General features: G+C 48.6%; 1 protein-coding gene across 1 annotated transcript; it reads left to right on the forward strand.

The window, feature by feature from the left end:
- Nucleotides 1–4,147: 4,147 nt before the first annotated feature.
- LOC120672931 (tubby-like F-box protein 3) lies at nt 4,148–7,457 on the forward strand. The gene is made up of 6 exons (XM_039953563.1): nt 4,148–4,363; nt 5,200–5,265; nt 5,358–5,776; nt 5,906–5,999; nt 6,112–6,244; nt 6,331–7,457. Exons 3-6 carry the CDS (start codon nt 5,411–5,413, stop codon nt 7,142–7,144), a joined length of 1,407 nt encoding a protein of 468 aa, XP_039809497.1. The 5' UTR covers nt 4,148–4,363; nt 5,200–5,265; nt 5,358–5,410; the 3' UTR covers nt 7,145–7,457.
- The last annotated feature ends 4,693 nt before the right edge of the window (nt 7,458–12,150 follow it).

The following is a 12,150-nucleotide window of genomic DNA, read 5'->3' on the forward strand; positions in this document are numbered from 1 at the left end:
TGTAAGATTTATTTGTATTAGATGTTTTTTTACACTATGTAGTAGGATTTAGGTAAATTTGATTTAGATGTATTAGATGATTTTTGACATTATGACTTAGGAGTTAGAATATTAGATGATATGTTTTTGTTGTTCATGTATGCAGATAGACAATGGCAAGCAGAGATGTTGTATGAGAACACGGTGAAAATCTTTATCCCGGATGGCGATGCAACTATTGTCGTACGCAGAAAGGGGGAGGTGGTGCGACTAGATTGAAACAACATTTGGCTGGGCGCGGGGCAGAGGTGGTCCATTGCAGGAATGTGCCACCTGATGTGCGGAACTTCTTTCAGCGTGACATTGATAGGGCAAAGAAGACAACTGCTGACCGGGCTCGAGAGAGGTTGAGACGGGAGAAGTCTGCAGCGGAGGAAAACTATTCCGGTGATGAAGAAGATGAGGAGGCTCAGGTGCAGCATGCCATGGAATCTATCGAGAGCAGAAGCAGAGTTCCGACGGGGGGTGGAACAGAGAGAAGGTGCATACAAGCGTGGAGGGGGTAGTGGTTCGACGAGGGGGAATGCTATACAGAGGATATTTCGAAGGGCCACTTCGCAGAAGGAGAGTCCTGTGGTGGAGGACTATAACTTGGCAGCTGGTGGGAGAAGAGGAATGACGCAACCAAGGATTGATACATGTTCTTGGACGCAGAAGGGTAAGAATGCAAAGGAAGCTATTGGTAAAGTTTGGTCAAAATTTTTCCATATTGCAGGAGTACGTGGAAGACAGGCTGGCAGTCCATACTTTGTTAGCGCGGTCAGGGAGACACAGAAGTGGGGTAAATTTTCTTTCATTGGAATGACACATATGAGCTTATATTCTTGTATCTCATAATTTTCATATGGTTGCAGGTGAAGGTATCGCATCACCTACTGGACGGGATATTGATGGCAAGTACCTTGATTAGAACGAGCAACACTTGAAGATGAGGTACGTAAAGTTTCAGAAAGACTGGCCCTTATTTGGCGTCACGTTGATGTGTGATTCATGGACTGGCCCGACGAGGATGAGTGTCATCAATTTTTTGATATATTGCAATGGAGTCATGTGGTTCCATAAGTCTATTGATGCGAGTGAAAGAACTCAAGATGCTGAATATTTGCTCAAGGTAGCCCCTAAATATGTTCCATTCACATTGAGTATGTTTTGACATGTTACTAAACAATCTGTCTTTGTTTGCAGGAGATTTGAAAGGTGGTGGAAGAGATTGGACCGGAGAATATCGTGCACGTAGTCACCGATAACGACTCGAACTACACGAAAGCATGCAAGGAACTACTAAGTGAGGTGTATGAACACATAGTTTGGACACCTTGTCTAGCACACACCGTCAATTTGATGTTGAAGGATATAGCTCGAAGGCCTGAACATGTTGTTATGATCAAGCAGTACAAGCGAATTTCAAATTGGTTACACAATCATGGTCAGTTGAATATAATGATAAAGAACGCAATCGGTGGTGAGTTGGTCAAGTGGAATGCTACTCGATTTGGAACCAACTACATGTTCCTAGAGAGCATATATCGGAAACGTGATCGTTTCATGCAGTGGATGGCATCTACTGAGTTCCAACACAGCAAATGGGCGAATACCGAAGATGGTAGATTTACTGATGCAAATTTTGCAAGTATGGAGTGGTGGGATGCATTGAAATATATCATCGACACGGTTCAATCAATATACAAGTTCCTCCGCTTCGCTAATCAGGACAAGAGGCCCAACATGTGCGAAGTCGTGATGGCCTACCAGACTATGAAACGGGAGCTGCGGTCTTTCTTTGGAACAAATGTTTTCACACTGAAGGAGTATATTGAGGTGGTGGACGAGAGGTTGGGTGACGTGTTCATAGGCATGTATGTGGGTCCAGGTAAACACACACGAGTCATCTATTTTTAAGCTCTATTAACCTTATGCTTATTTGAAGTGATTTATATTTTGCAGCTGCTGTCCTAAATCCGAGGTATGCATATACGATGGATCCAACTCAAGAAATATTTCGTGGACTCAAGGATACATTTCAGCGCATGACGGATCTCCAGAGCGCCGTGCAGACATTGCAGGAGCTTGTCGTGTTTCGGCAGAAGGTTGGCGAGTTTGGCAGTGAAATGGTAATGCGGATGGCGATGGACCCAAAGACATCCCCATGTAAGAGTTACTCCGTACGACATTGTTGTTTTCTCTATTCGAATATATTGCTTACATACACGGTTGCACATGCAGCATCCTGGTGGATGATGTTCGGATCAAGCACTCCAAAGCTGCAGTACCTTGCCATGCGGCTTGTTTCACAATATTGTTCGTCCAGTGGATGCGAGCGGAACTGGAGTACTTTTGCCTTGCTGCATACAATGGTTCTCAATCGGTTGTCGCACAAGAAACTTAACAAGCTTGTCTATGTTAACTACAACTTTCATCTCCGACTTGAGGAGGTCTCCGGCCCACCGATGCGTGAAGAAGGTAATTTCATTGACCAGCTGGCCCATCTTTCTTTCTATGATGAGAATAATCCGGTGCGGGAATGGATGGAATATGGTAGATCTAACCGGGCTCCAGTTCTGGACGAGGATGATGATGACGGTGACATCCCTCTCTCGTCCCATATTGTCAGAGATCAAATAAACCTGTCAGATTTACGTGAAGCTACGGGGGATGATTCCATCAGCAATTGGGCACGTAAAAATGTGGGTGACGCTCACCTAGGGAAGAGGAAGTTGCAGAAGGGGCATACGAAGGGTGACCCGAAGCGTCGAAAAGGCAAAGGAATAGCAAAATTAGTGAGCAGCGACACCGAGACTGATGATGGCGAAGGTGAGCGTAGTCCTCCGTATCAGGAGTCCAAGGATAGCAGCTCGACCGATGATGGTGATGATAGTGACGGTGCTGATGCTGCTGCTGCTGCTGGTGGTAGTGGTAGTGGTGCTGGTGGTGCTGCTGGTGGTAGTGGTGGTGCTCGTGGTGTTCGTTTCACAGGTATACATTGCACATACAAATGCACACATATTTCTGATTATGAGTATTGAGTACTAATTATGATGTATGGTTGATTGCAGGGGAGACTCAGTTCACACATGCTACTCAGGACACTGACCATGGAGTACCGCAATCGCAGAGGAGAACGGTTGGACCGATGGACTACGACACTCCACAGTACTCTTCTTCCGCCTACAGCGATTCCTCGCGGTCTTTTCACTACTCCATTCCTGACATCAGCATGCAGCCACCAACGAGGTGGGTGTACGAATAGGAAGACCCTCATTTTTACACTATGTTAGTTTAGGAATGGCAGACAACATCGGCGTGGACGGGCCAAACTTGGCAACACTACAAGGTTGAGCTGCTTAGAGTGCGAGGTATCGTTGTGATGTCCACTGCCGAATACCAAACTGCGTCCCAAATGGAGGTCTTCCCATTCCTACGTTGAACTTTTATTTGATGTGTATAAATGTATGACTCGGTATTTGTATGCACGCTTATTACTATTGTATTTGTATACATGATTATAAATTATTACTTTGGTGTGGTCATTTACATTAATATGTGCATAGCTCATGTCGAAATTTCCTTTTATTTCACACCGGGAAACCACTTTTAATCGTCGGAAAATATCATTAACTCAACGATAAACTGGCCAAACCGGCCGGTAAACCGGTCCGAACCTATAGCACTCCGACTTTTGAATTTAAATTTGAATTCAATCGGTTTGAATCGATTTCCAATCAAATCGGTCTGGTATACTAGAACCGGACCCCGCCGGTTTGACCGGACCGGTCGGATTTGTAAACCCTACACCAGACCACCACCCGGCCAGGCCCACCACCGTGTGGGGAGCGCGGGGCGGCAAAGCAGAAAGGCAGTGGGAAAAAATTGAAAAAAAAACACACACACACACACGGAGTGCCCGGCTGCCCGCCCCGCTTTTCATGGCGTGGCGTGAGCGCCGTTGCAAGGCAAAGCCCCTGCCTCCTGCCTGCCTCCTGCCACCTGAACCCCTCACCCCCCGTCCGAGCGCCGTTACGGGGGCGCCCCGCGACGGAACGGATAGGTGCGGTCAACCCACCCCGCCCCACCACCGCAGGGGCGGATAAACAAACCCAGCGCCCCTGCTCACTGTCCTCTTCATTCGGTTCCTCTTCCTCCTCCCTCCCCTGCCCCTCCTCCTCGTCTCACCTTCCCCGCCTGCTCTTCGCGTGCGCCGCGGCAGCGCAGCCGTGGCCCGTGGAGGACGGACAGCCCGGGGACGCTCGGGGCTCGTGCGGGGTGCACTGATCTGCGGCCTGCGTGCCCCCGGTGGCGGGGCGGGCCGGCGTCGGCTTCGAGGAATGTGAGTTCCTGTTTCGCAACTTGGGGGTGCTGTGGTTCCGGTTCTCTTCTGATCTTCATAGGTTTTGGGGGGATTTGTCTGGTCCGGCGGTGTGTGTGGGCGAGTGCCGAGTGGCGTTGCGGTGGACGTGGCGTCCTGGGGGGCGTTCATGGCCAGATCGGTACATGGTTTGAGCTGATTCGGTGCATACAGCGTTGTCCAGGGCAGATTTCGGGGAGGAATCTGGACTTCTAGGGGGGTTTTCTTCACTAGTCTTCGTCCTCTTAGCTTTGCCGGTTACATTGCGTGGTTGACGAGCGAAACCTTTCGATCTCAACGCGTTTACCGTGCGTATTTCGAGTCCAAATTTATACCAACTTGCATATATGAAACTAAAGTTAAAATTTCCTGGAAGGAAATAATGAGGAAACTGGATCCTGGTAGTTTGTACGTTGGTACGGTATCGTTGGTCCAGTACATCCCTGTATTTCCTTCGCGAAATGCTATCTCAACTAGCGACTGTCTTTAATATTGTTCTGGTGGCTGGTGCTGTGTCTTACAGAAGTTCCCATGGGAATTTGGCAATTATATGTGCCTGTGTTCCTTAAAGCCCAGATTTCTTGGGTTTAAAGTGATGCTCCGTACCTAATATAGGTTGTGTAGTCAAAGTCAAAAGTCCCCGCGTGCATCCCGAGCCATTATAGATTTGGAATCAGATTTGGTTTCTAGTTAGGCTATGCACGGTTCTTATGATGTCAATGTTGAATCAACTTTTAGTTGTGATGATGCGACCATATGTCAACTAAATTCAATCATGTTAAGTTTCATTCTCACATTAATTCTTTTGTTTTTTGCAGGTGCAGATTGTAGCAGCTGTTTCTTCTGCATATGCACTTTGTATTGTTGATATCATTTCAAAGGAGGTACTGTAAGACTTATTCTCTGTCCATCTCCTATCCAGCGCAATTTTTGAGAACGTTGTAGTTAGTAACCCTTGTTTGTTTTCCATTGTCAGGCCATAGTCTCCTGGATTTTGTATGCCTTGTTATCTGGAATTGGTTACCGTAGATGTCATTTCGTAGCATAGTCCGTGATGTTAGGGATGGCTTCGGCAGCTTGTCCAGACGCAGCTTTGAGGTGACCCTCGCAAGCATTTATGGCCTTACCGGGCATCACAAAGGGAAGACCCATAGCTCATCGCATGAACTCGATGACTCGCCTTCCATAATCCGAGAAAGCCGCTGGGCAAGCCTACCTCCTGAACTCATCCGTGATATAATACGGAGACTCGAGGCTGACGAGAGCACCTGGCCAGCACGGAAGCATGTTGTTTGCTTTGCAGCTGTTTGTAGGACATGGAGGGAAATGTGTAAAGAGATTGTGTTGAGCCCAGAGTTTTGTGGGAAGCTCACCTTCCCTGTGTCTCTAAAACAGGTAAAGGGAAAAGGAACTCACCTCCTTCGGTTTGAGTAGTCTTGAGCTGAATGCTATTGCGAATTTACTCCAAACCATGAGCAGCAGATATCTTTCTTGTCCTTCATACAGTTCTTGTTTCTTTGACAGCCTGGTCCCCGAGAAGGAAATACAATGATTCAATGCTTTATAAAGAGGAATAAGTCAAAATCTACCTACCATCTCTACCTGTGCCTTAGCAATGGTATGTTGTCTGCTTTGCACACTTCAAATTTCAATAGCACTGTTCATAAGTTTTCCTTGCTTGAGTGCTTGATTTTGCTGTTACATCTCATATCATGCAAACCTTTTCACAGTTGTTACTTCAGAAAGTGGAAAATTCCTCTTATCGGCTAGAAGACACCGGAAGGCCACATGCACAGAGTACACTATATCAATGGATTCTGGCAGCACCTCAAGATCAAGCAGAACCTACATTGGAAAAATAAGGTAAACATGACGTTTATGAAAGGTATGCACTTCGTTTTTTTTTGTTCTTTTGAAAGTTTAACAAGCCTAGTATTGCCAATTTTCAGGTCGAACTTCCTTGGCACAAAATTTTTAATTTATGATACACAGGCCCCCTATAATGGGGCTGTAGTTCCTCCTGTTGGAAGGACCAGTAGGAGGTTCAACTCCACAAAAGTCTCTCCGAAGTTGCCTTCTGTTAGTTACAACATCGCTCAGGTGTCATATGAGCTAAACGTCCTTGGCACAAGAGGTCCAAGGCGGATGCGTTGCATCATGCACTCCATACCCGCCTCATCAGTGGAGCCAGGTGGCATAGTACCAGGACAGCCGGAGCAGATTGTACCTCGAGCTCTGGAGGACTCATTCCGCAGCACAGCTTCATTTTCGCAGTCATTCCGTAGCACAACCTCATTGTCCAAGTCCATCATGGACTCGTCCATGGATTTCAATAGCGCTCGCTTCTCCGACATTGCTGGCAGCAGTGCTCGCTTCTCGGGCATTGGCAGCAGTGCTTGTATCTCGGGCATTGCTAGCGGCAGATTGGATCACCACGAGGACAGTGAAATCAAGGAGAGGCCACTGGTTCTTCGTAATAAGCCACCTAGGTGGCATGAACAGCTCCAGTGCTGGTGTCTCAACTTCCGTGGCCGTGTGACAATCGCATCGGTGAAGAACTTCCAGCTGATTGCCGCAACAACCCCACCACCCGCAGGTGCTCCAACTCCCTCGCAGCCTACTCCAGATCCTGACAAAGTGATTCTACAGTTTGGAAAAGTGGCAAGGGATATGTTCACGATGGACTATCGCTACCCCCTCTCGGCTTTCCAGGCGTTTGCTATCTGTCTGAGCAGCTTTGATACAAAATTGGCCTGTGAATAAACGGAGAACAAAGGTAAAAGAGAACGCAGATGCCCTGGCGATCGGCCCTCGGTATCTCTTTGCATTTCCAGTGGTGTTTTCTTGGTTGTAATTGTTCTTGCTTGCTTGCTGTAGCCGTGAAGTGGACCTATGTGGGATGCATGTATTGTTGGCCCCCCTCTCCCCAATTGATTACAAGTTCCATTAGGACATGTTACCCGATCTGTAATATACTTGCAGTGGCATTGCCACATGATAAGAAAGTTCCAATCGGTGATTGTACATGCATGGTTTCAGAAAAGATAGCAGCAAATAAAGCTCGGTACGGTGCGCATTTTTCGCTCGTCTCTGGATTGGCTATGCCGTTTAAAGTCCGCTGCATCTCGTCCTGTGCCTGGAGAAGTGTGTGAGAGGGGGCTTTAGGGGTTTTTGCTTCCCCACAAAAGTGGGAGACCGAAAAGGCGACCAGAGGGAGGTGAATGAGAGCCGATTAAAAACTTTCACAAGCGAAAGTTCGGCCTATGATCCCAAGTGCGCACCCAACCCTTGATTCCTAGGTGAAGTGTGGAATAGCTATAGAGGAGCTACACAAACACAAAACAACCCTAGGAACAAACGAGAATAAACGCGGAAGCAAACGTGAAGAACATCACAAGATTCAGCACGGTATATATCACCGGTTGATCCGACGTACATAGACTTGAGTACGTCGGTTTAACCGATGATACAGAGCCTGCAGCACGAGAAAAGCAAGCACCGGTTGATCCGACGTATAGGTTTGAACAGCGTCGGTTCAACTGGTGAGAGAGACACACAAACGAACTCAGAGAGCACCGGTTGATCCGACGAGGAAAAGCTCAAAGCTCAATGCACCGGTGAAAGCAAAATGACAACGCCGGTTGAACCGACGTAGAATCAACTAAGACTTTAACAACCACGCTGGTGCAATACATCAGAAATCCTAAAACACGAATCTTGGCAAAACTCTGATCACCAGTTGATCCATTGGCAAGCGCCGGTTCAACCGGTGATAGGAAAAAACTGCTCGTGCCCAGAAACAATTTTCCAGCCCGCGTTCTTGGAAAAACTCGATGATCGAAGGGCCAAATCAAGTCCAAATCTCATCAAATTTTGTAGGCATGATCACAAAGGACTTGTGAACATGTCCACGGAAGGAATCGATGAATCACTCCATGATTTGGGAGGAATCGAGGTATTACCGAGCAAGAACGAGGTTTTCGGGATTTTCTAAAAACTCGGTTCTTGAGGGCTCACGACCTACAGGAGTTTTAGCACACGGCTATGATGATTCAAGTCGCACAAAAGAGCCTTAAGGACCACAGCAACAAGTGGATGAATCCCCAAAACGTAGAACTCAAGAAATCGGAAGATTCAAACACCGAAAGCTCCAAATAGACACGAAATTGAATTCGATTCAAAAACCCAGAGGGCACAAGGAGGGAAGGGTCTCCTTTCCCAATCACTCTCCGTACAAAGAGTCTCAAAAATCCATGGCTAAAACCTCAATCCCTAGAGAGGAGAAGGGAGGAGGAAGGAAGAGGAGACAAAGGGGAGGGGCGCCGTCTGGCTCCAGGGGCAAGGCCACCCTTCTCTGCTGGCCTCCTTTTCCCTTTTATCCTCCTAACCTCCCTCTAAAGACTAAAATACCCCTAAGAGCTGAAATTAAACTAGAAGACCCGTAGGGGCAAAACCGGAAAAAGATACAAGGACTCATCCGACGGCCAATGTTCTTTCTTCGAGTCGAAGTTTTCTCCGCGATGCCGCTGTGGGGATGAAGATCCGGTCCGCGGTTTTGGAGGGTCCGCAAAACCCGGGTAGGTGGCCGGTTTTGAGAAAACCGCCAAAACTCCACACGCGGGAAGATTCCCGCCTCCACGCCGTTCCCGCCTCGGCCTTCTGACTAGACGCCACTCGACGCCTGTCACCTCCTCGCCCGCAGCGAGGCCCTAGACGCCGTCGACGCCCGTTCCTCCGCCAGTCCCGAGACCGACGTCCGTGCCTCCACGACTTGACGTCTTCAACCGCCGTTCGCCAACTTGGTTTTGTGGCGCAAACCAAGAAACCCGCCATCCACCGGTGCTTGCACCCTCGATCTAGGAGTGGACGCCACAGCTGCCGCCCGGCCCGAGCTCCGGTCCCGGCTGCCCTTCACCGCCGTCCACCGCACAGTCCATCGGCCACAGCACCTCCACGGCAGCTCTCCGTCGACACTCGACACCCGTGTACTTGCAACTAAAGACTAAGCACACGATCACACCGCACGATTGACAATTCACTCATCACAGCTAGGAAAAGGTACTCAACATTCCTCGAAAAAGGATCGCCAAGTGCCAATAAGGTCACCAGCCCATGCTTTTTATCAGTGGTTACGAGCACGCCTGTGTCTAATCATGATTGTTCTCATTACCCAGCCGCGTATATGCGTCTTGTGTATCCCCCACAGCGCGGCGCACAAGATTCAGACGCGGGAGAAGCAGCGGCGGCGGCTTGTGCTGTGTGTGACAAGGGAGCATCACCCCACATGAGCCCCTGCCTGCCTGCCTTTTCGGCCCGAATAAAGCCATGCTCTTTCGGCGTGGCCCCGTCTTTTGCTTCGAGTTGTTTCCGAGGGAAGGAAGACGCGGCCGGAACAGCTGAGCTGAGCTAGGTGAAGCATGGCAAGAAAAGAACAGACCGAAAGCGAGAGGGCCCATGAGCGCGATACGGCGAGCGGAATATTTTGCTCCGACCTGGAGCGCACCACGGGGCGCGAGATCCGCAGCGCGCGCGCATTATTCATTTCGCTTCACCACCTTTCTCCGGAGGAATAATTATATCGCTGGCAACGAGAGCGAGCGAGCGTGATCTTTCGAAAACGAAAAAGAGAGCGAGCGAGCCTCGCTTCGCTCTTAGTGTTAGTGCTCCGTCGACCGGTGCTCCATCCACCACGGGCGAGTCGGCGAGAGGGACGGCGTCACCTCGTCCTCGCGTCGCACGCCGGCACAAACCGCTCCCACCTATGGCAACGGCGACAGCGCGCGTGCGTGCGCGGCGCGGAGCTGTCCCGCTCCACCCGTCCGATGTGCGCGCGGGCTGGTGTGGCGGGCACGGCTAGGGGAGCGACCCGGGCCGGTCGCCCACTAGTCGCTCGGCGGCGGCGGCGTGTGCCGTCGCGATCGGGCGCGATCCGTTCGCTGATGGGTAAAACCGGCGCGTGGTAATACCTGGCGTCTTCGGCTTGCGCGTTACGTGTGGCCTAGTGCAAGCGTGCAGCTGTGGTTTTCGGACGTGCCCTCGCTGGCGTGGCGCGTGAGACGTCGACAGCGGGGCAGGATATTTCGTGCGCATCCAGGTTCAGATACATCGATGGAGATGAGAGCAGCCGATATCTCGACAGGCCGGCCGGTACGTGTTGACGTGTTGTTGCCCTTGTCGGGCTGAACCGGGATGGCAAGCTGCCGCTGCAACCTTTAGCACATGGTACTAGACTGGAAGTCTGGAACGCAGCACGGCAGCAGCGGGTCGTGGGGACATTGACAAGAGTAACTTCGAGACTCTGGAGGTGGACAGCAAGCGGATGGATTGGCCCGGCCCCGGTGTCGACCGTGCGTCCCAGCTCGTTTGAAAAAGCGATGCGAGAGGCATGGACAGGCAGAACCTTCGTGCAACCCGCGCCATTGAGACATGTATGGAGGGCAGATGGCTCAGATTGGGCAGTGAAATTTTATGAGACGGACCGACGTGCCCGTGTAACCTTGCATAGGATAGGATCTACTATCCACACACTTGATTTCGGGCTAGACATCTCCAGGAGCAGTACGTAGGTTATTGGGCCGCATCGGAATGGCCAGAATGTGGTCATGCCTTGCCGTGGGCTTCTTTTACGTTTATACCTCTATCCTCCATTCCTCCTCGCTGCAAAAATGATTGAAGTCTTGTTTAATCCTGCAAAAATCTGGACGAAATGTACTGTAGTAATTTTCAAATAAAGTTTGAAAGGGCTAAACATGATCTAATTATAAAACTAATTACACAGATGGACGGGAAATCGCTAGACGAATCTATTAAGCCCAATTAATCTATCATTAGAGCATGTGTTGCTGTAGTAGTTTAGTGTCTAATCACAGCCTAATTAGACTTATTAGATTCGTATTGCAATTTACAAGCAAATTGTGTAATTAGTTTTTTGTTTTGTCTATATTTAATTCTCATGCAGGTACCGCAATATTCGATGTGATACTTTTGGAAGTTTGAATTTTGGATTTAAACAAAGCCTGCATCGAGCTCGAGCAAAATTTTAAATTGTTAAATTGAATCATTAAATCAAATGGCATGTCCGCATGGTTTGCGCTTCGGGACACGATTTTTTGCCTATCTCAATAGAAATGTCAGAGAAGTATTATGAATATTAAATGTCATACAACATCAATAAATTTACTGATATACTCCCTCCGTCCAGATTTGATCTGCGCTCAAGTCTCTGGCACAAAGACCAACAAACTCATAAACCCATTCAAAAGCCGCGCAAAAGCATTTCCAGTATCGCGTCGTTTCCCGCGCGTACTGCATCCTGCCAATTAGGGCACGTACAACGCGCCGTAGTCAGCGGTCGACATGCAAGGATTTTTTCCAAACAGACCTCTCACGACAGTGGCGGAGCTAGCTAAAAATTTTAGGTGGAGCGGACTAGCGCGAGATACATGACTCATACTATTCAAGATCGCACTTTATTTCACACTTTCATAGGAAAATCACACGTATACGATACGAAAGGTTAATAAACGGTACATTTTAAGATCAAAGATGGTACCTTCCAAATAAAATGTCGTAGAATATTGAACACCACAATATAATTTCTTAATTCAATATACACCAGCATGGCAAGATCTAGGAATTAAGATAACCAACCTGCCAATTTGAAAAAGAGCAAGTATGTGATATGACATATAAGCAATAATATATGTAAAAAGTAGTGAGAACACATACCACTAGCAGTCTAGCATCTTAAGAAACCACTAATCATGTCT

Source organism: Panicum virgatum, chromosome 5N (genome assembly GCF_016808335.1).
Source record: "Panicum virgatum strain AP13 chromosome 5N, P.virgatum_v5, whole genome shotgun sequence".
NCBI lineage: Eukaryota > Viridiplantae > Streptophyta > Magnoliopsida > Poales > Poaceae > Panicum > Panicum virgatum.

Bases quoted from the DNA above. Each gene is read 5' to 3' on its own strand.
- LOC120672931 (XM_039953563.1), top strand. From the start codon at position 5,411: ATGTCATTTCGTAGCATAGTCCGTGATGTTAGGGATGGCTTCGGCAGC. The intron at 6,000-6,111 runs GTATGTTGTCTG...ACCTTTTCACAG, and splicing joins CTACCTGTGCCTTAGCAATG to TTGTTACTTCAGAAAGTGGA. The intron at 6,245-6,330 runs GTAAACATGACG...GCCAATTTTCAG, and splicing joins ACCTACATTGGAAAAATAAG to GTCGAACTTCCTTGGCACAA.